The following is a 25,750-nucleotide window of genomic DNA, read 5'->3' on the forward strand; positions in this document are numbered from 1 at the left end:
GCAGAAGTAAAGAGAAGAGTTTTGTTAAAGTTTTCCTCCCATTTTGTTTCTCTAAAGCCAAGGGCACTGCAAGTGAGAGTTGACAATAAGATGGAATGAACAAGTAAATATTTATGAGGGTAATTTGCAAAGAGTAGATCATGCTTAATTGGGTGACCTTTTCTTTTCCTTTTTCTTCTTTTTAATGGACTTCTGTGCTTCCTGTTTTGACCTGGTACAGGGACCATATAATAAGGCATATTTTCTAAGTCTGAAATAGTTCCTATTCCACTCAGCCTAACTAAATTTGCCACTATTTTATGATGTTCAGCAAAGAATATGGTGTTCAAGGAAAAGCCCTGGACTTCTGCTTGCTCCTGCACATGAGTGAATCTGAGAACCACTGGTCTAGTTTTATAGACGGGAATAACAATGAGGCTCAAAGAGGGGATGTGACCTAGTCAAGGAGACACAGATGGTTAATATGAGCAGAACCATGAGCCCGAGGGCACCAGGCTCCCTGCCTGGAGTTCTCTAAAGTTGAAATGGTTCCATACATCTGGAAAAACCATGGTTTAAACAACTTTCGCTAGTTAAAAAAAATAAGGAAACCATTTCTCAAGGGAATTGAATTAATTTATTTGAAATTAAATTTGATGATACCTTTATAAAAATATTTTATGCAAAACTGTTTTGCTCTTTGTGGGAGCCATCAAAAGGGCAGATCTTTGGGTGGAGTTCTGTGTTTCCATAAATCATTTCACACTGAATAATTTCAACACTGAACAAAAATCATGGTGGAAGTTGCTTAATTGACTAAAGTGATGGAAATTGAACAGTAAAGGCAGATTGGCTAAAAGAGAATTTCTTTTCATAAGAATTCTGTAAATCTTGTCTTAAGTTATGTGTTTTGTCGGAAAGAATGACAGAGAGATGGAAGTTTCTGGGAACTGATTAAAAGCTCCAGTTAATGAAACAATCTGTACGCTTGTCTCACCAGGTTGGGCCAGTGGTTCTCAGAGGATAGTCCATGGATTCCTTTCAGGGGTTCCAAGGTCAAAACTATTTTATAGTAATATTTACCCTCTTCCTTCTCATTCTCTCACGAGTTACACTGGAGCTTTCCAAAGGTTGCATCATGTGTGGTACAGCAACAGGCTGAATGTAGAAGCAGATATGCAAATCCAGCTGTCTTTTAAGCCAGTATTAAAGAGCTTTGCAAAAATTGTAAAACAATGCCACTCTTCTCACTGATTTCTCTTTGGAAAGATAGAGTTATTCTTCATGAACCATATGTTATTCATGCTAATGTGCAATGTGTTCACCCATGTTATTTTCTTTTTTTTAAAATTTTTATTGGAGTACAGTTGCTTTACAATTTGTGTTAGTTTCTACTGTACAGCAAAGTGAATAAGCTATACGTATACATATATCCCCTCTTTTTTGGATTTCCTTCCCATTTAGGTCACCACAGAGCATTGAGTAGAGTTCCCTGTGCTATACAATAGGTTCTCATTAGTTATCTATCTTATACATAGTATCAATAGTGTATCTGTGTTGGACTTCCCTGGTGGTGCAGTGGTTAAGAGTCCACATGCCAATGCAGGAGACATGGGTTTGAGCCCTGGTCCGGGAAGATCCCACATGCCTGTGCGCCACAACTACTGAGCCGGCACTCTACAGCCCAAGAGCCACAACTACTGAGCCTGCATGCCTAGAGCCCGTGCTCCTCACCAACAGAAGCCACCGCAATAAGAAGCCCGTGCACCACAACGAAGAGTAGCCCTTGCTTGCTGCAACTAGAGAAAGCCCGCGCGCAGCAACAAAGACCCAACACAGCCAAAAATAAATAAATAAATAAATTTATTAAAAAAAATAAATAAAAGGGCTTCCCTGGTGACGGGGTGGTTGAGAGTCTGCCTGCCGATGCAGGGGACACAGGTTCGTGCCCCGGTCTGGGAAGATCCCACATGCCGTGGAGCGGCTGGGCCCGTGAGCCACGGCCGCTGAGCCTGCGCGTCCGGAGCCTGTGCTCCGTAACGGGAGAGGCCACAGCAGTGAGAGGCCCGTGTACCACAAAAAACAAACAAAAAACAACAAGACAAAAAATTCCCAGTTTTAATTTCACATACTTCAAATGTTAATAGATAAAACGCACATAAACAAAGGCTCTTTAGGGCCCTCAGTCATTTTTTAAGGGCATAGGCAGTCTTGAGACCAAAAAATTGAGATGCCCTGCAGGGCAATGGTGACACAGCAGTGAATGCCACATTCTCCTCACAGGTGGCTTGTGCTCACAACCTAGTGAGTACACAGGTGATGTCAATCTGGCAGAAGATACCCTACAGGATAAGCACAGAGCTCTAGGGAGCACAGGGGGATTCCTCCCCAGACTTGAGAAGACTGTTAGTGAAAGGTTTCTGAAAGAAATAGAGAAGGCATTCCTCAGTCTATGCTTTCGACCCACCCCTTCCATCTCTGAAGTTTTCAGCTTCTCCCTTTTACTTGTATTCTTCCCATCAATCTTCAAGCTTCTTCCACTAATAAATAATACAAAACTCAAACTCTTCAATCCCAATTCTCCACCAAACCCTATTGATTTTGCCTCTTAACCCCCTCTCCCGTCTGCCCTCTCTCTCCACCTCCACCACCAGCACCCTAATCCTAGACACCATTGTCCCTCTCCTGGGCTGTGTGATACCCACCTGTCACCCTGCATTCACTTGTGACCCCTTCCAATATTTACCCCATACAACAGCCAGAGTAATCTTTCCAAACGGTAAATATCCTTTATTGAAATCCTTTCATGACTCTCCATTACCTGCGCAAAATATTTATATTCTTTAGATCTGCACTAAAGGCCCATCAGGATCTGCCCTTCTCTGCCCTTTCCAGTCCCACACTTTGGGGTAGGGGTGGGGGTTACAGTGAACCCTCCAACAGGCGATGCCCTCATCATTTGGGATTGTTGGTTTTTCCTGAAAGCTCTGAGTTCCGCAAAGCCACTAGCCAATACACGTGATTTTTACTTTACCTAGAATTCCCTCTCCATGTCCCATTCATTTCCCCTTCCTACTTCTTGATAACTTCTATTGATAATTCAAGTTTCAGCTCAAGCTTGGCACTTTGGCAAAGTCTCTCTGGATGTCCACCCTCTCCCACCTCTTGCTCTCGGCTCCACTCCCAGCCCCGGTTCCTAGGTCTCCATACAGCCCTCTTGGCCTTCTATCATTAATTGTTATGGGCACATCTGTCTGACTCTTCCATCCGACTGAGCTCCTGAGAGACAGGCAGTGTATCATTTCTGTATCCCAAGGGCCTAGCAAAGTGCCGACGTATGGGATGCTCCCCATAGAGTCCAAGAGACGCCTGGAGGACTTTAATCCATTCTTTAATCTTTCCTTTAGACATATTTCCTTGCACATCCCCCTTTGGCATCATCATAACGCTTTCTCACTTTTCCACATTCTTCTTAACAATTTAGGAATCCAAACATCTCTGGATATTTAACTTCTACAGTTTATACATTTGTAGGAAAAAGGTTATGTTTTTAAAATGAATAATTCTATATAGTCTTTCTTAGCGACTTATCCTAGGTTTTTTAGGGAGAGGGATGTGGAGGCAGTAGGCATGAGAGGGTCTGAAACAGAAGCTCTATGGATGGTACGTATACTTAGTGGCTATTGATTCCACACAGCATGAAAGGTGGAAACAGCTTCTCCTCTCTTCCCCATAGACCATTAGTACTAATCAAGGATGGAATCGCATTCAGAGAGAACACACGCAGTTATTTCAGAAAAACGTTTCACTTTGGCTATGACTCCACAAAACGTGCTGCTGAAATGACAGTGTGAGAAATGGATTCTTTTCTGTTTCTCCCTATCACAAAGCTAGATGTAAGGAACACGGCATAATCTCTTTTCACTTAGAACATGCTAGTTTATAAACTTCACCTTCAAAAAAGCCATTAAGCCGCTCCCTGACTGTATTTCTGAGAAGAATATCTAGTTACCCTCATTGGGAAGGGCAAAATGGCAAACCTCTGAGTCTCTGATGCACTGTATTGTGCTTTCCTTGAAAACCAATTCCACGTAATGGGTGTGATGCTTTGCTGTTTCCTCCAGAAGTCCTGGCTCGGCAGCTCTCAGATGTTTTATACTCACAGGACCGAAACTTTTCCCACTCTCCACGATGGGTCTGTAGCCAGTACAGCGGCATAATTGCCTGGGTAGAAAGAAATATACAATGATTCGACCCAAAGTTCACCCTTCTGCCCTTGGAATGTCTCCCTCATTCATAACTAAGACTCCTCTCCCCTCCAAAAAGGACGGTCTACAAAATCCCAGTAATTTTTCTAGATTGAACTAGCGTCATCAGAAGATGTTTAGGACACATTTCTGGACTGCACTCTGTGGAAGGGGGCAGAGCAGGAAACCAGTGAAGAGAAAGGGCAAAGGACTGAGGAAACGTCTTCAAGGGTACAAGTCACGTGCCAGAGATGTGCCCATCTCGTGAGCAGAGGCTCTGCCTGTTTTTGTTCCAGACCCTCTTTCTTCTGTTGTCGTTCTTATTTCTTTTGTTCTTGTTTTTTAAATTATAATATTTATTTTTTATTTACATACAGTAAAATTCACTCTTTTTAGTGTCCAGTTCTGCAAGTTTAGACAAACTCAAACAATTGTATATCCACTACCACGAACAAGCTATGAAACAGTTCTGTCACCCTCACAAACTCCCCATGCCCTTTTGGAATCAACCCTCCAGCAACTCCCTGTCCCCAGAAACCACGGATCTGTTTTCTGATTCCAGACCCTCTTTTCAAGGATGTTGGTATAGTGAACAGCTTTGGAAGATAAAGCAGTGTCTCCCATGGAGGAATTAGCAGACATTATTACTGTCCAGTATACTAAAGATAACGTCACCTTCTGGCAGGCTTACCATCCATTATAAAAGATTTGAGTTCCCTAATCTCAGGGTTCCTCTCCTGCAATGCAACCCTTTGCACATCCAGGTGTCCACTGGCCCTACTCATATTGCCTTCGGAATTGAGGCTCAGGAAGCGGGCATAAATTCTAATAATCTAGCTCTGCTATTGCTGTGAAGAATAAAGTCCTTTGTCTCTGATCCAGGAGTCTTGTGTCTTCTGCTAGCATCCATCAAACTGTGACAGGCTAACTTGTTAGTTTGTAAGTAGGGTAAAATCTCAGACCCTTTACAGTTCTTGGAGGTCACTAGGTGGTATTAAGATATCTTTTAACATTGGAAGGACTGACCCAGACACAGAGGGAGTATCTCTTACAAAGCGTGTTTGCGGGAATGGCTCCTAGACCTGATCAGGGTGTCACTGTATTGTAATTAGCTCTGTGTCTCTTTAGGCCAGTGATTCTCACCTTTATGGGAAGTGGTCATAGACTCTTTGAGAATCTGATGATAGTTCTGTTCTGTGAATGTTTCCTCAAAATCACATGTGGATACACACACATTTTGCACATTCACAGACCCCTTTAAAGACTTTAATTGCCCCTGGATCAGAACCTCTGGTCTGGATTGATTCTCACTAGGTGTAAAGACCATATAGGCATACTGCTCATAACACAGTAGGCGCTGATGCTTGTAGAAAGGAACATGAATACATTTGAGCAATAATTAAGTAAATTAGAATACTAAAAACTTATATAGATGATACCCCACAATATGAAACCAAAGAAGACACTGGTTATAGTGGGGGGAAAAGTGATAATAATAAAAGAGGTCCTGGTAATTCTCCAGAGAAAATAACAAGGAAAATGACCTCAGGAAAATAAACATATTCAGATGAGTGGTTAAGAACGTGGATGCTGCAACCAGATTACCTACCTGAGTTCCAATCCTGACCCTTCCACTTGCTAGTGACGTGATCTCAGGCAGTAACTTACCCACTCTGTACCTCAGTTTCATCATCTGCACAGCCAGCATATAGTACCTACCATAGAATAGTGCCCAGTACATAGAAAGTTCTCAATAAAAGTTAGCTGTTACTGTGGCATCTAGATATTAAAGCACAGACTATGGATGATAAAGAAAGAAGACTTGCAATTTTGGTGCAATGATGCTACTGTTGTCTAATGGACACCACCAAAACCTAGAGGGATGAGATCCACGTGGTACCTGGCAATGTTAAAAACAAGAAAACTAACAAAGGGCGGGACCATATGATCATAAAATATAAACTTGAGTGGAAATCCAGGAACTTCACAGGAAGAAAGGGAGTAGAGCCCATTTGGGTGAGAATGCAAATAGAAACAAACAGAAATGTACCTATGACTCTCTCTCGTACCTCACACTACGGGCCACAGTGCTTGCTAAAAGTAACTGTCCAGATTCCCAGCTTTTATTTTCCTAACTTAGTGTTTTTTTTTTGTTTTTTTTTTTTTGCGGTACGCGAGCCTCTCACTGTTGTGGCCTCTCCCGTTGCAGAGCACAGGCTCCGGACGCGCAGGCTCAGCGGCCATGGCTCACGGGCCCAGCCGCTCTGCGGCATGTGGGGTCTTCCCGGACCGGGGCACGAACCTGTGTCCCCTGCATCGGCAGGTGGACTCTCAACCACTGCGCCACCAGGGAAGCCCCCTAACTTAGTGTTTTTATACCTGACCCTCTGATCCTTGGCTTTCCGTGGCTTTTTTGTTTTAAACATCCTTATTGGAGTATAATTGCTTTACCTTTGATATCTGCCTCTAGCCACTTAGTTTTGGGGCTGAGACTTCTACTTCTGGCTTATTGCATCCAGCTTCCTTGATCTGAGCATATAGTTTCAGCATCCGCTGCGGCCCCAACAGGGGTTGTCTTCGTGCCTCCAAACCCATCCGACCACTTGAACCAGAAGCTTGCTCCCAGCGGGGTTTGGACAACACAAGCCTCTTGGCCCAACGAAAGGTACGGATGGGGCCTCCCTAAAGCAAATCACAAAACTTAAACAGAGGGAGAATATAGCTGGGAAGGGATCCTTCAATTACCCAGGTTTGAGAAGCTCTACCTCTTTTAAAGAAGAAGCCCTAAAAAATGCCTGCGTGGCTCAAAAAGTGAGAGGAATAAATGAGGGGAATGGCTGTCGAGCCAACCACAAAGGCTGTGATAGGAGAGTGACAGAATGTTTGGGGAGAACATCTTTGGGTTCATAACAAGAGAAAGACAAGAGTGCTGTCTTTATTTATTTATTATTCAGGGCTATAGGCTTCTCAGAAGTCCGTTTCAGAAAGTACAGAGCAGTGATGGCTCTTCTCCCATTTACCAGCAACTATAAAAAGGAAATATAGCATAAAATGCCCAGGAAGCTCTCAGAAATGAAATTTGGAGGACGTAACTGTAAATGAAGAAGAAAAAAGCACTGTGGGTGCGGGGGGCACTGTAACCAGATTGTTCTCTGCTAGGCAAAGACAAAGAAAGGACGTGAACAAATTATGCAAGTAATGGGGCAAACTGACGCCAAAGGCAGAAGTGTGAATCAGAGCAGTGCCAAGTTGGCTAAGTGCCAGACACAGAGAACTTTTGTGGGAAATGCTATCGAACATAAGATGTATCAATCAAAGAACAAATATACTGCTCAATGAAGCTAGAGTAATATTAACAAGTGTCAGAAAGAAGGCACAACTATTTTATTCCTAGTTTTGCTTCCGTATTTCTCACTAGAGGAATACTTGGTAAACCAAAAGCATCAGATAAGCACATTTAAAAAGATGTGATGCCCACCACGTGTGGAGATTTTAAGACAGCACTTAGCTTCTTTAGATCTGTTCAAGTGGTCAGATCGATCAAGGTGAACTTTGTCCCATGACCTTGAATTTATAGATGAGATTGTGAAACCATGGTCAGTAGTGTTTTGGGACATCACAGGAAACCAGAGCAGAGCTGGAGCCCGGGAGACAGGCAACCATTGATCCTGGTCCTCGAAAAATGCACGCTGATGAGGTTGACTTTGTTCTCGGACAACTTTCTGCATCTATTCTGGAATGGGTTATTGATGAGGGGGCCTCGAGAAGTGGTCCCTAAGAGGAGAGTGAATACTGAAGAAAACTAGCCTCTTTCCCTTTTGAGAGAAGATTTCTTTCTTTTTTTTTTTTTTTTTAATATATTTATTTATTTATTTTTGGCTGCATTGGGTGTTCGTTGCTGTGCACGGGCTTTCTCTAGTTGCAGCGAGCAGGGGCTACTCTTCGTTGCGGTGCGCGAGCTTCTCATTGCTGTGGCTTCTCTTGTTGCGGAGCACGGGCTCTAGGTGCCGGGCTTCAGTAGTTGTGGCACGTGGGCTCAGTAGTTGTGGCTCACGGGCTCTAGAGCTCAGGCTCAGTAGTTGTGGCGCACGGGCTTAGGTGCTCCGCCGCAGGTGGGATCTTCCCGGACCAGGGCTCGAACCTGTGTTCCCTGCACTGTCAGGAGGATTCTTAACCACTGCACCACCAGGGAAGTCCCTTGAGAGAAGATTTCTACACTGAGAAGCTGGTCAGTGCTGTAGACACAGTGCGCGGGGGTTTTATGAGGCATTTGATGCTGGCTGTGCTCCCTCTGTGGAGGCGATGAAGAAATGTAAATGCATGATACCCCAGAAGGGTTTGTACTTGAGTGAACAAGTCCAATGTCAACAGTGTTGATTAATTTTCTCATAGTTCTCCGCCTGACTTATTCTATTCAGTATTTTAATCAATGACATACAGACAGAAGGTAATGTTTATCTGATTTGCAAATAATAGTATCAAAGTTAGAAAACAACGTGACAGGCATATATGCAATTTAATAAGAATTTAAAAGTTTCCAAAATGGCAAAAGGGGAAACACTGCTTTAAAAGTCTTAAGGCTTTTTTCAATTGAGTACAAGTTGATGAGTCATAGGGAGTTTCTTCTGATCCCTAAGAGTCTATAACTTCATAAGCGTTAATAATACTTAAATAACAACTGTAGCAGCTACAGCCACAACAAAACGTAAAGCAAACAAAAGTTCATTGCTTCTTTTGGCTGACTCTAAGTACATAATTAAAAGATTTTTAAAGGCCTAATATTTCCAAACACCATTCCAATGACATTGCAACTGCATCAGAATCACCCGTGCAAAGACTGTTTCCATAAACATGTGCTTCCCAAACATACATTATGTTAAAGTGAGCAGAAACGATTGATATGATGCCAAGAATGTAACAGTCATGTGGAAAACTCACTTTACTTCTTGACTGGCTGCCTCAGTTTCCCCTCCTGCTAAATAGGGATGGATAATATTTGCCAACACAGCTTGAGAGAAGTGGGTCACAGAGATCAACGAGTCAATCTTTGCCAAGTCCTTTGGCCTGATTCCTTGGAGGGAAATTCTTGAGTGTCCTGCTCATCTTGTCAAGGATGGTACTCGTTCTACAGTGTAGAGGTTTGGGACTCACCACCCAAGCTTCCCATTGACTGCTCTGTGGTGGGGCTCTGGGTGGTTCGTTAGGAGAGTGAATATGCTCGTCACCATGACTGGGGTGCAGAACTCGCAATGGGTACCATGGCCTTTAGCAATCCTTTTCTAAAAGCAGAGAACACAGAGCACCCAGCCTGAAAGCTGAGGGGTAGGAAGCTCTCAGAAATGAGGCAGAGGCTCCGACTGGTGCAACTGAAGTTCGGCACAGGCCCGGCAGGTATAGGCTGGAAGTGCTGTGATTATTCACATGTAAGATGCCAAGGGATGCTTTCTGGGGAGAGAGTCCATTGATGTCGCTGGGGAGGAAGTCCTCGAAGTTAACCCGGGACATGACTTCAAGGGCACAGTTTGGATTCAACCAAGACCACAGACATTGAGATTATCTGCTTTTATTTTGTTCTCCCTCTCATTCTGCTACCAATTGGGGAAAAAAAATTGAATTTGAGGGATTTGTTGTAAAGTCTTCTGTCCATAGAGAGAGCTCCAGCTTTTCTTCTCATTTCCACTGAAGGGTTACCTGGTGTTTCATTCATTGTTGGACATTTGTACTCATGCAGCTGAGTACCTGAGTTTAAAAATCCCACACAAACTCAGCCTTGAGACTAATGCGCCCAGCTGCGTGCCTCTGATGGTGTGAGGGGCTTTGTGGGAGTAGAAGGACAAAAGGCCGGTGAGGTTCCTTCCCCCTGGCCTCTGGCTCAGCGGTCTGCCAGCGACCTTCCTGGTACACCAGTGCCTTATGGTGTGGGAGGGTCATTGACACGAGACATAGTCCTTGCCCCCAAAGGGTTTAGTACTTATTCAACATATATAGTCTTGACTAAAGACTATCACATAGCATGCCAAATTCAAATATCTTAGTCACAAAAGTGTTTTTTTTTTTTAAGTATTTTTTTCTGGCTAGAATTAGCAGCTTGGCCATTTACACAGAACAAACACAGAATAGGCAACCTTGTCTTTTTCATTTCGTTATAGGAAACAAGATAAATATGCATTTCCGTGTCTTTGTGCATAGGTCCCAAAACCTTCTGCAGGAAGAATTCCTCCCTGAGGCAATTAGATGGTCTGAAGTGACTCAGAGAGTCACTCCCTCTGCACCCCTTGCCCGTACATTTTTACGGAAGCGTAATAAGCTTCAAATAATAATAAAGAAAGCCACAGAATGAAAAAAGAAATTAAGGAAAGGTTACCATTTTTTCCTATGAAAGGGACAGAGACCTTCACCTACCATATATATATTTTTTACATCTTTATCGGAGTATAATTGCTTTACAATGGTATGTTAGTTTCTGCTCTATAACAAAGTGAATCAGCTATACGTATACATATATCCCCATATCCCCTCCCTCTTGCGTCTCCCTCCCACCCTCCCTATCCCACCCCTCTAGGTGGTCACAAAGCACTGAACTGATCTCCCTGTGCTATGCAGCTGCTTCCCTCTCGCTGTCTGTTTTACTTTTTCGCCTGCTATCTTTGTTCTCTAAAACCATAAGCCATGGCCCGCACAGCTAAAGGAGCCACCTAGATCCATATCTATCCTGAACTCATTAACATATGCTCTTACCTGAACTAGATCAATCCTGGTTTTGGTGCTTCCTATGACTTCTAAGGTGGTGGCAGTAGCCCCATCGAGAGAGCAGATGGGCACCAGGCAGGCAGTGATGGAGGAGTGACTTCAGAGTTCACACAGGGAAGCTGAAAAGAATTGGCACAGTGACAGCAGCAGTTTCCAAAAAAGAAAAAGGAAAATGTATTTAGATGATTATAATAGTAATTACTTTGATATGAATACAGTTAGTTGAGTATGTATCAAAGCTGGGCCATTACATAAATGATTTGGAACTTGAGTATGGAGACCTAAAAATAAATATTCTGTTACTTGGAATTAAAAAAGCCATTTCCCCCTCCAAACTATCTTGTTGAAAAATATTTTTGGAGTCGAAATGGTCTCTGTTTATTCCTATGCCCTTTTCAGTTTGCCAGCTGTTATATGTCTGGTCAAATAAATTCGTTACCCTTCAAACAATCTCCAGGTTACCTGTGATCTTATAAAGACCCAGAGGATATGAGGAAGTTAAGAGACCACCTTGAAGGCAAGTCATTCAATAACTTCAGCAGAGTGTAAACTCCACGAGGGCAGGTAACTTTGGTTCCCAGTGCCTAGGACAGGGGAAGCTTGATAGATACTGGTTGAATAAATAATGAGGATAATTGAGCATTTCCCCTAAATGTTCAGGCTTTTGAATGCACATGAAATTCATTGTACCTCTCAAGAGGAGGAGAGAACTTGAGTTTGACCCTGAATATGGTCATCTGTCTACAGGAGGGTTATTAGGAAGGGTGAGAGCAGGCTTTTAGATCTCTCCTGGGGTCTCTTTTTTTCATTCACACAAAGACAGGAAAGGAGAAAGTATCTAAAAGGCACACAAACCATCGAAAATGGAAAATTTCTAATATAATTGGAGCCTCCCCAGTACCACTTCTTTTAAACAAGGAAACATAGGATAATTGGAAGAGAATGTAATACAACTTTGGGTGCTTGGCCTAAAAAAAGAAAGAGAAATCTATAGCCATACCGCACAAAATGCCTGAACTTTCAATTCATTCATAAGTCGATGATGGAATGAGCAGAGGGGATGTAGTGAATTAGAGCTGGTTTTCTGCATGGTTGTGGGACACACCCCAATGCTGTCATGACACCTTTATACAGTCACAAGAATGTGAAGATGTTAAAGTGGAAAGAAGGTAAACTAACAAGGTACTGCTGCCTGTTGAGTTTCTAAGGGCACTTTTCACACTTTTTTTTGTTATTGAAACAAGCAAAAAAAAATCAATGTCTCTCAGGGTCCTTCTCTTGATGGTGGCTTTCACTTCTTGCCTGATTGCAGGTATAGATGTGTTTTCTGGTCTCCAAACCTGCCCCAAGACAAGTCTACAGGGGGCACCTGTCTTTACACTGTGATTGAAGGTTAGGAATCAGTCAGAACAGCCTCCAGGAGGCCGGACTGTCAGCCACAGTCTGGGGCTCAACTCTGGTGAATTCAGGCAGACCCCAGCTCTCAGAGCTCTCACTGGTCAACCCTCAGTTCCATAGAGGGTCTGTGCAGACAGTGATCACGTGCTCACAGCTGACCTGGCGGCTGGCCCTGGAGACCAAGGCAGGACCCTCAGCTACATGTGATACTGACCAAGAGGCTGAGGGCCCCCATGAACTTAAGTTTCTCAGAATGAATCAGGTGTCAGGGAGTGGGGCTCAAAAACTTCCACATTTTAAACAATATCTCCAGGTAATCATTATCCTTGATTAAGTTCAGGAACCATTGTTTTATACCATTCCATTTGCAAGACAAGCCACTTACTTTAATCCTACCTACAATCGAAATGTTTGTAATGCCTATTTAGGTCTTCCACCCATTTTTAAATTGGATTGTTTGTGTTTTTGATATTGAGCTCCATGAGCTGTTTGTATATTTTGGAGATTAATCCTTTGTCTGTTGTTTCATTTGCAAATATTTTCTCCCATTCTGAGGGTTGTCTTTCTGTCTTGTTTATGGTTTTGTTTGCTGTGCAAAAGCTTTTAAGTTCAATTAAGTCCCATTTGTTTATTTTTGTTTTTATTTCTGTTACTCTAGAAGGTGGGTCAAAAAAGATCTTGCTGTGGTTTATGTCAAAGAATGTTCTTCCTATGTTTTCCTCTAAGTTTTATAGTGTCTCGTCTTACATTTAAGTCTTTAATCCATCTGGAGTTTATTTTTGTGTATGGTGTTAGGTAATGTTCTAATTTCATTATAAAGATATATTTAAAAAAAAAAAGAAGCTTACATGACATCTCCTAGTCAAGACCTATCCCTGTGAATACAGATCAGCCTTATTAAGCTACTGATTAGAAGAGGGAGGAGGTGGTAGAGTCAGCTAAGCTAGGGCTGGTGTAAGTTGGCACAGTTGCCTTATTTAATATTATTTAATTGCTAAATAAACTGATTCAGTGAATCAGCCCCACAGTAAAATGATGTAACAAGCAATAAATCTGGTTTAAAAAAAAATGTTTGCAATGAAGCATGATAGGAAGAAACAGTTCTAAACTTTGCAAGAGAGATTGCAAAGTTTCCAAAATTTCTTATTAGCTTTGATTTCCCAAACAAACAAAACGATACAGTGTTTTCTCAGGTGGAATAATAAATTTACTTCAGGATCTGAATTACTCTCAATGACCCCTGCGGAGGAAATGATGCTATAGATTGAGGCCGTTTACCTGTAGCCCGTTATTTCTGAATAATAAGAATCATTCGGACTATGCTTGTTGATCTTGTTTGCCTGAGTTGATCAAACATCACTCTTTGCAATTATAAAATTACGTAACACTGTATTGTATCTGGCTTTATTTTGGCCAAATGTTTGCCTTTGTGTCAGAGGATAACCAACAAGGATTTGCATTCTAACACAACACGGGTTTCAGGAAAATAATAAAAGATTACGAAATACTGAATATTATAAACTTTTTAAATTCTTGAGTTCACAGAGTTGAGTAAAATGGTTTTAACTCTCAATACTACCTAAAAAACATACTCCTGTTTTTCACTCATATTTGCAAAGTTAAGAAAACAAGACCTTGGCAGTAGTAATCAAATAGCATTATTTCAGCACCCATGGGAAAACATTTGCACAACTCACTGCCACTTCGCGTTGGTGAAGGGATTCTAGAAGGCTTGCTACCACCTGAGGAGAGGAAACTTGGTCCAGGGGAAGCAGCATAAACTCTGGGAGCAGAAAGATGAGAAGCAATGTCCCTCTGATGCCTATTAGCTGAGTGATCTGGGGCACATTACATAGCTGCCCTGAGCCTCCATTTCTGTACATGTGGAGTGGGCGCACATGGGACCATGATGCTCAGTTTCAACCTCAACTGCCTCTTCCTCTCTGCCAGTGGGACTGAGAACAACGATGCTGGGTTGTCCTTCAGGCCCAGCGTTAAAGACAGTGAAAAGCAAAGTGCACATTCCATTCGTGGATTGTGTCTTAGTTAAATCTCAAGAACTCAAAACAAAAGTGGGACCAGAAAATTATTTTGCCCTTTGTCCTAATTTAAGGACAAAGGTCTGATTTAAGCCCACTTAAAGAAGTTACAGATTAAAAGGTAAACTAACTGTAAAATTTATCCCTAGCTTTCCGGGATGACTTCTAGTCTTGCTGGTCAAAAGTTTTATAATTAGTTGCAAATGATCTGAAAATTTTACACTTCTAATTTGTGTGTGTCGGGGGAGGGTGGCTTGGGGCAGAGGGGAGGAAGGAAGTGGGGAGGAAGAGAGAGATGGGGAAGATGGTCATAAAGAGAAATCGATGTCTAACACTTAGATGAATACAACCTAATTTGGCATGCAATTACCAAATGTAGTCTGAAGACATCAATATAATCAAGTACTTTTCATCTAGTAGTCCTAATGCATTTTACAAGTAGATTCCACACCCTCCTCCCAGAGACCTACAGATTGATAGAGTGCCATGGTCACTGAGTCAATCACCAGTTCACACGCTGGTCACCTAACCCTAATACCTTCTTGCTACCATGGTTTCTTTCTCTACATAAATTTAGAAACTACAGCGTGATAAACTTACCTTCCTTCCATTCACAAAGAAAACAAGTTCATCTGACTCCTTAGAATGAGACATTACGCCAGAATAATTGGCTGAATGTTGTGGAGTTGCCCCTAAAGCACCTGCTGTTGTGTCCACCTGAGCCAGGGGCCGGGATGCTCCCATGGGAGGGTGACCAGCAGGACAGAGGGCAGCCCCGAGGGGTGATTCTGGTCTGCTCTCTGTCTGCGTTCCTGCCATCAAATCTTGTTTGCCTGCGCTCTCAGTCGTCTTATTTCCCTACCTCCCTCTGTTACCCTCACTTTCCTCCTCCCTTAGGCCAATTTGAAAGGTCAATCTCAATCTAGTTCTTACACAATGTACACTTTTCCCTGCCCTGGGGGCGACCCACCAGAATAAAATTCCTTCCTACAGCCAGCAACAAGAACCTTCTTTAATCTGAAATGGAACTAAATCATGTAGATATAATGCGTTCAGGTGTGTTTTTAGGTGTTAATTTTTTTTTTTTTTTTTTTTTTTTTTTGCGGTAGGCGGGCCTCTCACTGTTGTGGCCTCTCCCGTTGCGGAGCACAGGCTCCGGACGCACAGGCTCAGCGGCCATGGCTCACGGGCCCAGCCGCTCTGCGGCATGTGGGATCTTCCCGGACCGGGGCACGAACCCGCGTCCCCTGCATCGGCAGGCGGACTCTCAACCACTGCGTCACCAGGGTTTTAAATTATGAAGCTAATGCTTATTTTTTAAAAATCAAAACCACAAAATTGTATAAAGTAAAAGCGAAAATTCTCCTTCCCAATTTTCACTTTTCAGAGTTAACTCTTACCAGATTCCTCTGTATCCATACAGAATTTTCCCACGCGTATATGAAATATATGTACATACATGAATCTAGAAAGTGAAATCAGACTATTCATATTACTTCGAAATTTGCTTTTCTCAAGTTACTTAGGTGCTTTGTGCCTCAACTGCCTCACCTGTGAAATGGACAAAATAGTAGTATCTCTGGGGATTGCTGTGAGGATTCAATCAGCTAATAGGTGTGCTTAGAACAGCGCCTGGCACCTAGTAAGTTCTCAATAAATGTTAACTATTTTTATTATTGTCATAATTTATTAAACTGTCCTAAGTTTACACTGTTTTCCATTTTTCACTATTACAAGTAGGCTTTATCTTTGCACATTTGAGCAAGTATATCTGCTGCACAAATTCTGAGAACTGGAATTCCTGGGTTGGAGGGTGTGCATGCTACTAGGTCCAACTAAACTGGCTTCCAAAATGTGCAGTAATACAATGAATCGTGTATGAGATAGTGTCTGTTTCCCCTATCCTTTGCCAGCACCGAGTACCATCCACACTTGGCATTTTTCAAATATCTGGGGGGAATTTCAGTTCATAATTGGCATTCCTTCTGTTATTGTGAGATATTCCATCTTGCTATAGATTTAGTGAATATTTTTATTTATTTTTCTGTCCTCTATTTTCTCCTATTAGGTTTTTTACTTTCTTACTAATTTGAAGAATTTTCTTATATACAAGGGATATTAACCATAATCTGCTGTAAATGTCCAGGTATTTTATGCCGGTTTGTTAACTGTCCACTGGAGACATCACATATAGCCCTTTAATTGCGAGTATCCTGCATCTGGGAGGATGGAGTTCCATCCCCACAAGCCTTCCAGATGGCATGTCAGTTGTACCCTCTCTAGGTCATTCCATTGCCCAGGCGCTTCTGAGTGGTACAGATGTGATATGCCCATTGGATCCCATATCTCACGCTTACCCCACCCTGCTGCAAAGCAGGTGACAGTATTTGCTGTAAATTGTTCTGAGGTGATGTTACGTGGGATCTTAAGAGAGCAGATTTAATACTAAGTAAGCCCTTAGGTAGTGGTGATGGCTGAGGTCCTGGAGGCAGGCACAGCAAACCTTCACCCAAGATATGCGTCTCTTTCTGTTAAAATAAATCACAGCTCCTTCCAGGGTAGAAGTGTTCAATGCTGTCAGCTTGCCACCAAGTGGCGAATTGGCCTCCTGGAAGGATGCTGCCAAACTGGGGACTAGCTTTAGTCTGTATTGGGGGCCGTTGGACATTCAGCAGCAGCTACATGGATGCCCAGGGCCCACCCCTGCCCCCCTGGCCCTTCCCACATCCATTGTGTCAGCAGTGGAGTGACCAGGGACAGAGGTGGCTAATGTCAAATGCCATTTTGTCTACTTTGCCTCGTTCATGGTGGGTGTTTTCTGCTAGAACTGGAATTCCTGGGTCGAAGGGTATGTACACTGCTGGGTCCAACTAAATCACCTTCCCAGATGTGTGCGGTAGCACAACCAATGACGTATGAGATTGTCGCTACTACACATGAGTCCATGGGCCACTTGGGCCACTCAGCTTTCCACACAAAATGGATGACCAGGTGCGCCATCCAAAGCTCTGCCCATCAGGAGACTCTGCCCTCACCACCTCTGAGTGGGGCTCTAGTGAAGACACCACCCATACCTGGCTTGTACACACATACTGAGCCCACCCATTGGTGAACCAAGCTGACTTTTCCTTTCCCATCGGTTTGTCCTAAAGGACCTCTCACTCCACCGTGTAGCCACAGGGCTGATTTGCGGGAGACATGCTGATGCAACAGTAGTGGGTAACGGGGTCTGGGTTACCTGCAGCTTGCTTGTTCTTTCAATTCCTTGTGTTTGATTTTGGATGTGCCACTTCTGGCTTACCTTATTGCTTCTGGGCTTGCTTAATTGCATTTTAACAAGATCCTCAAGTTATTTGCGTGCATTTTAAAATGAGAGAAGCACTACGTAGTATCAGACAGACAAAAGGATAGGTCAAAGTGATAGTGTCTTCCAGGCAGAGGACACAGGCAAAGGTTCCAAAGTGAGAAATAGAACGGGAAGTGCTCACGGTAAAAGAGAGGGGGGTGTGAGATAATGCTGGAGAGGTAGGCAGGAGCCAGAGCACTGAGGGTACACACGCCACCTTAGGGACTTGGAACAGTATTCTGGTGGGATGAATAGGAAGCCATGGCAGGATTTGAGGCAAGATCGTAACATGATCGTATTGTGTGTGTGTGTGTGTCCATACTTCTACACATAACTTTGGCTTTAATCTGGAGAATGGTTTGGAAGGGAAGCAAAATGAACACAGGGCAAAGATGAGGAGACTACCGCAATAGTCAAGTTAGAAATAATGATGGCTCGGGACAACATGGCAACAAAGAGAGTGAGAGGCAGATGTAAGACGTTTTTCTGAGGTGGGATTAACAGGACTTGCACACCTGGAGAACGGAGCATCTCGGATCACTCCCCCCTTCCCCCCAACCCCAGGCTTCGGCTCAGCGTCTTGTGGATGGCTGCACTGACAAGAAGATCTGTTTGGGACCCATTAAGATGGAGGTGCCTTTGAGACATCCAAGTGGCAGTGACAGGCAAGTTGGGTTTTCAGAGCTGGACTTTGAGTGAGAGAAGCCCAGGCTGCAGGCAGAGAAGCCACAGGAGTGAAGGCATCCGCCAGGGAGAGGGAGTGAGATGAGGACCCACGGCTCCCTGGGAAATCCCAGCATTTATAGACGTGGGCTGGAGGAGGCGTTGGCAAAGGGACAAAAAGAGAGGGGGAGAAAGCAGAAGAAACAGAAAACCTGGGGAAGCCAAGCTGTGAGGATCCTAAGAATGTGCCCTCCTTTGATCTGTGTCACCACAGCACAGGGTGAGACTTTAAAATGGGTCAGTTCGTGTTACTTCTCTGCTCTGCCTTTCACTCAGATTAAAAGCCCACGTCCTCACAGTGGTCTCAAGGCTCTGCTTGTCTGCCCCTCCCCGGGCCTGTTCCGGGCTCACAAGCGCCATTTCTGTCCACAGAGAGGCAGGCACACTCCCCCGGCGCGGACTTTGCCCCCAGATGCTCTGACGTGCTCTTCCTCCAGGTACCTTCTTGGCTCAGACCCTCACCATCCTCATCCCCAGACCTACCAGCTGCAACCAGCTCCAGGCCTCCCTCACTCTCCGTCGCCTTAACCTGCTCTACTTGCATTGTTCCCTCAGCACTCGGCTCCTTCGATCACACTCTGTAATTCCATTATATTTGTTATTTTCTGTCTGTCTCCCCTGACTATATTATAATCTTCACAAGGGCAGGGATCTTCGTTGACTTGGTTTACTGTTATGTCCTAAGTGACTAGAACAGCGCCTGGCACATAGTAGGTGCTCTATAATCATTTGTGATATGAATGAGAAAGTCTGCTCTCTAAAGGGTTTTAACGTAACCATGTGTAACCGTAATAAGAATGACCTTAGTCTTTAGTCCTAGGTCACTGAAGAAGTTTTGCCGTCTTACCTGGCTCTGGGACAAGAGTCAAGAGTTGCAAGTGTGACAGGGAGAAGATATTATACTCTAGTCTCTAGTCCTTTATACATCAGTGCCAATGTTTGGAGTTTTTCAGTGATTCTGTCTTGCTGCTTGGTCCACTTTGAGGTTTCCTGTCACTAAAGGCCACTGGGATATATTTCTTATGAATCTCACAACTTCTCACTCTTTTCCTTGTTTTCTGTTTCTCACATGCCATAAAATTCACTCTTTTAAAGTGTGTGTGATTCAGTGGTTTTTAGTATATACACAGGTTGTTCACCCATCATCACTATCCAATTCCAGAACGTTGCCATCAGCCTGAAAAGAAACCCTGTACCCATTGGCCATCACCGTCCCATTCCTTTTTCCCCTCAGGGCCTGGCAACCATTAATCTACTTTCTGTCTCTATGAATTTACCTATTCTGGACATCTCATAGATGGAATCATACTATTAATATGTGGCCTTTTGTGCCTGGCTACTTTCACTCAGATAATGTTGTCAAGGTTCATCCACGTTGTAGCATGTATCAGTATTTCATTCATTGTATGGCTCAGTAATATTCCCTTATATGGACATAACACATATATCAGTTTATAGAGTTGGGCTGTTTCCAGTTTGGGCTATTATAAATAACGCTATGAACCTTTGTGTACAAGTTTTTGTGTGAACATACGTTTTCAATTCTCTTGGGTATATATGTAAGAGCGGTCATATGATAATTACGTGTTTAACTTTCTGAGGAACTGCCAAGCTGTTTCCCAGAGGACCTGCACCATTTTCATTCTCCCCAGCAATGGATAAAGGTTCCAGTTGCTCCACATTCTTGCCAGCACTTACTATTGTCCATCATTTTGATTACAGCTGCCCTAGTGGGTGTGAAATGATACCTCATTGTGGTTTTGATTTGCATTTTCTTCATGACTAATGAGTTTGAGCATCTTTTCATGTGCTTATTGGTCACCTGGATGTCTTTGGAGAAATGTCTATTTAATTCCTTTGCCCATTTACAAATTGGGTTATTTATCTTTTTATTGTTGAGTTGTAAGAGTTTTAAAATATATTCTGCACAGTAGATCTTTATCAGACATACGATTTGCAAATATTTTCAATATTTTCTCCTGTTCTGTGGTTTGTCTTTTCAATTTCTCGTAGTGTCTTTTGAAGCACAAAACTTTTTAGTTTTGATTAAGTTCAATTTATCTGGTTTTTTCTTTGGTCCTACAGACTCTTTAGACATAGTGCCTAGATCCATTCTGACAAGAAAAAGAGGGTGATAGCAGATGGGGACAAATGAGAAAATGACAACTTTACAGTTCATACTAATAAAGTTACTTAGAAAACCACCTTTCACTAGACAGTATAATTTCTGTTGGTGAATACAAGCCAACTATGAATTACATATAAACCATCATCTTCCATTCCATTCAGCTGGATGGATTTAAGGGACAGAATAATAAAGAATACCATTCTAGAGGAAACCAGTTAGCATTTATGCCATTTAAAATATGATTTCTAAATTGCTTAAGCATATCTATCAAATTCCAAATGGAACGTTTAAAATCAGCATCCTATAAAAGCAATACTCTGTGAAATGATTTCTGAACTGTGAAAATTTGTCTTTCAGACCCATCATCCTAGAGCATTGAGACTGGATAGATTGCTTTGTTGGAAGAGCCACCCCATCTTCACCAGAGGTTTGTATTTGATTCATATGGGTACACTCCAAGGAACATAGGATCCAGGTTCATCTCTTGGAATCTGGAATAAAAGGACAAGTTTGGATGTTTGCAACTTGGAAAATGTTTGTGATGTGTGACAAATAGCAGACTATAAAATAGGATAAAAACCACCCAGAGGGTGACCGGGACAACGAGAGGTCTGGCCATGACAGTATGAGAAACGTGGAGGAATCCAGGAGGAGACCAAGGGTCAGGCGAGGCAGGACAGCTATGAGAGTCATCTCATGCTTGAAGAGGGACAAAGGAAAGGTGGAATCAGCCTCTGTGCTTCTCCAGAGTGAAGCGGCGATTCGTGGGGTTTAGGAAGAGCTATAAGGGGTACCGTGAAGAGCCCTCATGAGAGGAGGTATAGGACGGGGCTCTCCCCTCAGTATAAGGAATAACTTGTTTACAGTCAGAGGAGTCGCTGTCAATGGCATGACCTCCTCCCACAATGAAAAAGCCCACTGGGAACGCCCAAGGAGAGCTGAGATGTTTGCTCAGCTGGAGGGAGGCGGGGCGGGAGGGAGTTGGCTTGCAGGAGGGATTCCTGCTGCTGGGGGTTGGGAAAGGGCCCGTCCTACTTTGTGGTTCAAATGAGGAATGGCACATACTCCCGGTGGTTTGGAAGGAAGTTTAGTCTGTCCTCTAAACTTCCTTCCGAGGAAGTTAGACCGTGGAGGTGGCCCAGATTCTCGGCCTGGGATTGATTCTTGGGTTCAGGGCACAGTTCCTGAGCTTTATCCCTGACTAATGTGTCCTGGGAAGGGAACAAAACTAATCAGGAGGAATATACAATTGATGAGTGAAGAAATGAAGGATGAACCTTTCTTTTTTAGTGGTGTAGAAGTGAGCCCCACCGCAGGCAGGCTGCTCTCCTGCTCAGATGTCTTCAGGATTCCTGTCACCTCTTCTTCCGTGGAAAACCACCACGGTGGGTTAATGAAACTTAACCACAAGGACAGGGGAAAAAACAATTCAGACTTGCATGAGCAGAACATACCATTTTTGTGAACTTGTCTTCACAGGCCATTCTAATCTTCTCTGGGGTCAGCGGACTATTGAGCTTCAACGGTCCAAACAGCCCTCTCTCCTGTCGTGCTGCACTTACCGCGTCCTGGATGGCGAAAAACACCGAACACCCCAGGAATATCCCAGACTCTCCCAGACCCTGGAAGGGAAACAAGTCAACTAGATTATGACTCTCTCTTTCTCTCTCTGTGTATATATACATATGTATGTGTATTATGTATATGTGCATCTATAGGTACATATGTGCATGTACGGGTACACAAAATATTAAATGTTACAGGTACAACTTTTTCCTTTAAAAAGCTAATTCACTATTTTAACCCAGTATTCCCATTCTTAGGATTCCAGCCTAAGGAAATGATCCCAAATGGAGAAAGCAGATATAGGCATTAAGATGATTATTGGCATGAAGATGAAAAATCAGACAACCTGATGGTAATAGTAGTTTGTGTTAGTCTCCACGATTTGGAGTATTTTTTAAAAATTGTATAATGTTGTTAAATTACTTTAAAATTAAAATGTTTTGGGAATTCCCTGGTGGTCCAGTGTTTAGTACTCCGTGTTCCACTGCGGGGGGCACGGGTTCAGTCCCTGGTTGGGGAACTGAGATCCTGTAAGCCGCATGGCGGCCAAACAAAAAAAAATGTTTAATAGGGCTTTTTTCCCCTACAATCCTGGCAAAACCCCCAAACAACCAAGAGATGAACGTAGCCCCTCCCTCCTGGCACAGATATCACGTAAACATGCATTTATTCATAGAGCACAGCTTACCTTAGACGAATACAGGGTATTTGAGTTTTGAGACGGAGGCAACAAAGAAACGTGCAACTCCGTGGGGATGTCACAGATGGCAGGGATCTTATATTGGTTTGGGCCCCGAGTGTACAGGACCCCCTGAGGAGAATAATTCAGTTCCTCTATTGTATAAAGTCCCACGCCTTGAATAAATGCACCTTCAATCTGAGGCAAAAAATAAATAAATAAAAATAAAAATTTCCATATATGAGAAAAGACAGTCAACAGTAACATTTCACCTTCTTGCTGTTAGTCTGAATCTTAAAAATGCAGTTGAAGGGGGTTTTCAGCATGTCTTGGAGTAGGTCTCCAAATGTTTACTTACAAGTTCACCTCGAAGCATGTCTGAACATCTTAGTGAACGCTAAGTTCACTCAAAGGACTTGAGTTCGAATCTCAGCCTGGCATTAAAATTGCAGCTCTGGAAGAACCTTCAGGGAGCCCGTAGCCCAAATGCCCTGACTTTTTCTGCCTACAAGGCAGATGAAACGCTCTCTGACTGGTTGGCCACAGACCCCAGCACCCCAGGAAAGACTCTCGGGGCTCCGGAACCTTAGCAGCTCCTCACTTACGAGTCTGCTGGCCTCACATCTCTGGACTCAGTTTCCTCGCTTGTAACATGAAGGGTTCGAACCGTGTGCTTGCTTAGCTTCCTTTACAGCTTTAAAATGCTCTGGCTCTGGGCTTCCCTGGTGGCGCAGTGGTTGAGAGTCCGCCTGCCGATGCAGGGGACACGGGTTCGTGCCCCGGTCCGGGAAGATCCCACGTGCCGCGGAGCGGCTGGGCCTGTGAGCCATGGCCGCTGAGCCTGCGCGCCCGGAGCCTGTGCTCCGCAAGGGGAGAGGCCGCGACAGTGAGAGGCCCGCGTACGGTAAAAAAAAAAAAAAAAATGCTCCGGTTCTTAGATGTCAGCACGTGGACAAAATTACCTTTCCACATAGACTTCTTTTTTTTTTTTTGCGGTACGCGGGCCTCTCACTGTCGTGGCCTCTCCCCTTGGCGGAGCACAGGCTCCGGACGCGCAGGCTCAGCGGCCATGGCTCACGGGCCCAGCCGCTCCGCGGCACTTGGGATCTTCCCGGACCGGGGCACGAACCCGTGTCCCCTGCATCGGCAGGCGGACTCTCAACCACTGCGCCACCAGGGAAGCCCCACACGGACTTCTGATTTCTGAGTCTCTTCTTCCTTTCTTTCCTTCCTGTGGCCATTTTTTCTCCACCCATCTCCATCCTCACTTCTATCTATTAGCAGCAATGTTCTTCTCTACCACGATGTTAGAGGAAGCTTCCTAACACTCCAGACTGCTCCGCGGGCCAAGTCCCCTCCCCCTGCTAAGTGAGGTGCCTGTCTTTGGAGGCTTCCACCAGCCCGGCCCTCTTCTGCTCCCTACCTCCAGCCTCACATCCTGCTCCTGGGACATGGGTGAGCGCTGCCACCAGCCTCTCCTCACTGCCAGCCATGAACACAAGGTGTGCAGAATCTTAGCTCTTTCTTTAGGTTGATTTGCTCCACTCTCCTCCCACCCGGAACACCTCTTCCCGATCATTCTTTGACTACCTGGTCCACACCACTTCCTCCCGGAAGCCTGCTTTGACTTCTCCAACCCATACATTCTTCCCATTCTCCAGTCAATGTCCTAATTGGAGAGTCCCTCAGACTATACGCTCCATTGCAAGTAGGGAGCTGAATGGCCCACTGGGGTTGAGGCAGGTAAAGAAAGTGAGTGAAGCTTCCAGAGAGCATGTGGCTCTCTAAAGAAGCAGCCAATCAACTTTTCCTCGTGGAAATGTAGCGCCGGTGTTGGCAAATTTTCTGTTTCCAAGAGGTGCTAGCCACTTGAAAATTCATGTAAAATAGCTTGTGATTTTTCAATCTTATTATTACAAATTTAAATTTTAAAATGTCTGTGGGCAAAATAGGCTACCCATCAACAGCTGCTGCTGTAACTATTTGACGTTTGTTATCTCAACCCAACATTAAACTCCCTGAAGCCAGAGCCCATCATCTCCCCAGGATTCAGCACTAAGCACTGCATTCTACTTCCAGCCCACAGGTATGGGGCTCACTTTTCACCTCTAGGCTTAGTCCTGCTCATTCAAGCTCCCCAGTCACAGACTGTATGTTTCTTCAAAATCTACCTGAAACACCTTTGTCCCCTTCCCTTTTTTAAACACTAAGAGATTTGAGTTCCGTGGCTGTCCTGAACGGAAACATTCTGAATAAAGGGATAGAATAAGAAGACGATGAACAAGCCAACGGGATGTGTTCCTGGCAGATCCCCCAGAAGTTTTGACTTTTACAAATAGGGAGTCAGGAAAGTCAGTTCCACATACCTGGCCTACGTCAAGGGCTGGATTTATACTGCAGCCAACATCCATGACAATGTCTGTTCTGATGTTCTAGTAATTAAAAAAAAAAAGTAAAAACGTTTAGTTTAATGAATACAACTTGGGGAGACAACGTCGAGAAGCAGTTCCTGTCAGGATGGCATTGGAAAAGAACCTATCTTTGGGCCACATTATATTTCAGGAGAAAGAAGCAACAAAGCTTACTATGTATAACTTTCAAAGTTATATAAATACTCAACCAGCTTAATCAGTGATATTTTTTTTCTTGGAAAAAATAGGAGAGAAAAATATTTACTTGACTTTGATTCCAGCTGAGTGATGTAACATATTCAGTTTAATCCACTACAACAAATAGAACATATGCCACAGGAAACAGGAAATGTCTATGGCCCTCCTGATCCTTGTTGCAAAACTCTGTGGCTACCACACAACCCCACATTCAGAGTCCAGCTGGCTGGGTGATAGTTACTGAATCGAGCTCAGGGCACATCAGCAAAAAATCTGTTATATGCTA

General features: G+C 43.7%; 1 protein-coding gene and 1 long non-coding RNA gene across 7 annotated transcripts in view; one reads left to right on the plus strand and one right to left on the minus strand.

The window, feature by feature from the left end:
* Nucleotides 1–25,750, plus strand: part of LOC132522184 (uncharacterized) — an 87,336-nt gene that overhangs the window by 59,889 nt on the left and 1,697 nt on the right. For 5 of the 6 annotated variants that reach the window (XR_009541103.1, XR_009541105.1, XR_009541102.1 and 2 more), the window contains 3 exons: nt 20,968–21,037; nt 21,901–21,995; nt 22,090–22,967. This is a non-coding gene — a long non-coding RNA (uncharacterized LOC132522184). Of the gene's footprint in view, nt 1–20,967; nt 21,038–21,900; nt 21,996–22,089; nt 22,968–25,750 lie in introns of those variants that run through there. The other variant, XR_009541100.1, reaches the window with a different exon arrangement.
* AOX1 (aldehyde oxidase 1) overlaps nt 20,390–25,750 on the minus strand; it is a 70,337-nt gene continuing 64,976 nt past the window's right edge. The window contains exons 32-35 of the mRNA XM_060152363.1: nt 25,222–25,287; nt 22,865–23,053; nt 22,065–22,232; nt 20,390–21,101 (exon numbers count right to left, since the gene is read on the minus strand). Of these exons, the coding sequence (XP_060008346.1) occupies nt 21,051–21,101; nt 22,065–22,232; nt 22,865–23,053; nt 25,222–25,287 (474 nt within the window). The 3' untranslated portion in view covers nt 20,390–21,050. The remainder of the gene's footprint in view (nt 21,102–22,064; nt 22,233–22,864; nt 23,054–25,221; nt 25,288–25,750) is intronic.

This window comes from Lagenorhynchus albirostris, chromosome 6 (assembly GCF_949774975.1).
Source record: "Lagenorhynchus albirostris chromosome 6, mLagAlb1.1, whole genome shotgun sequence".
NCBI lineage: Eukaryota > Metazoa > Chordata > Mammalia > Artiodactyla > Delphinidae > Lagenorhynchus > Lagenorhynchus albirostris.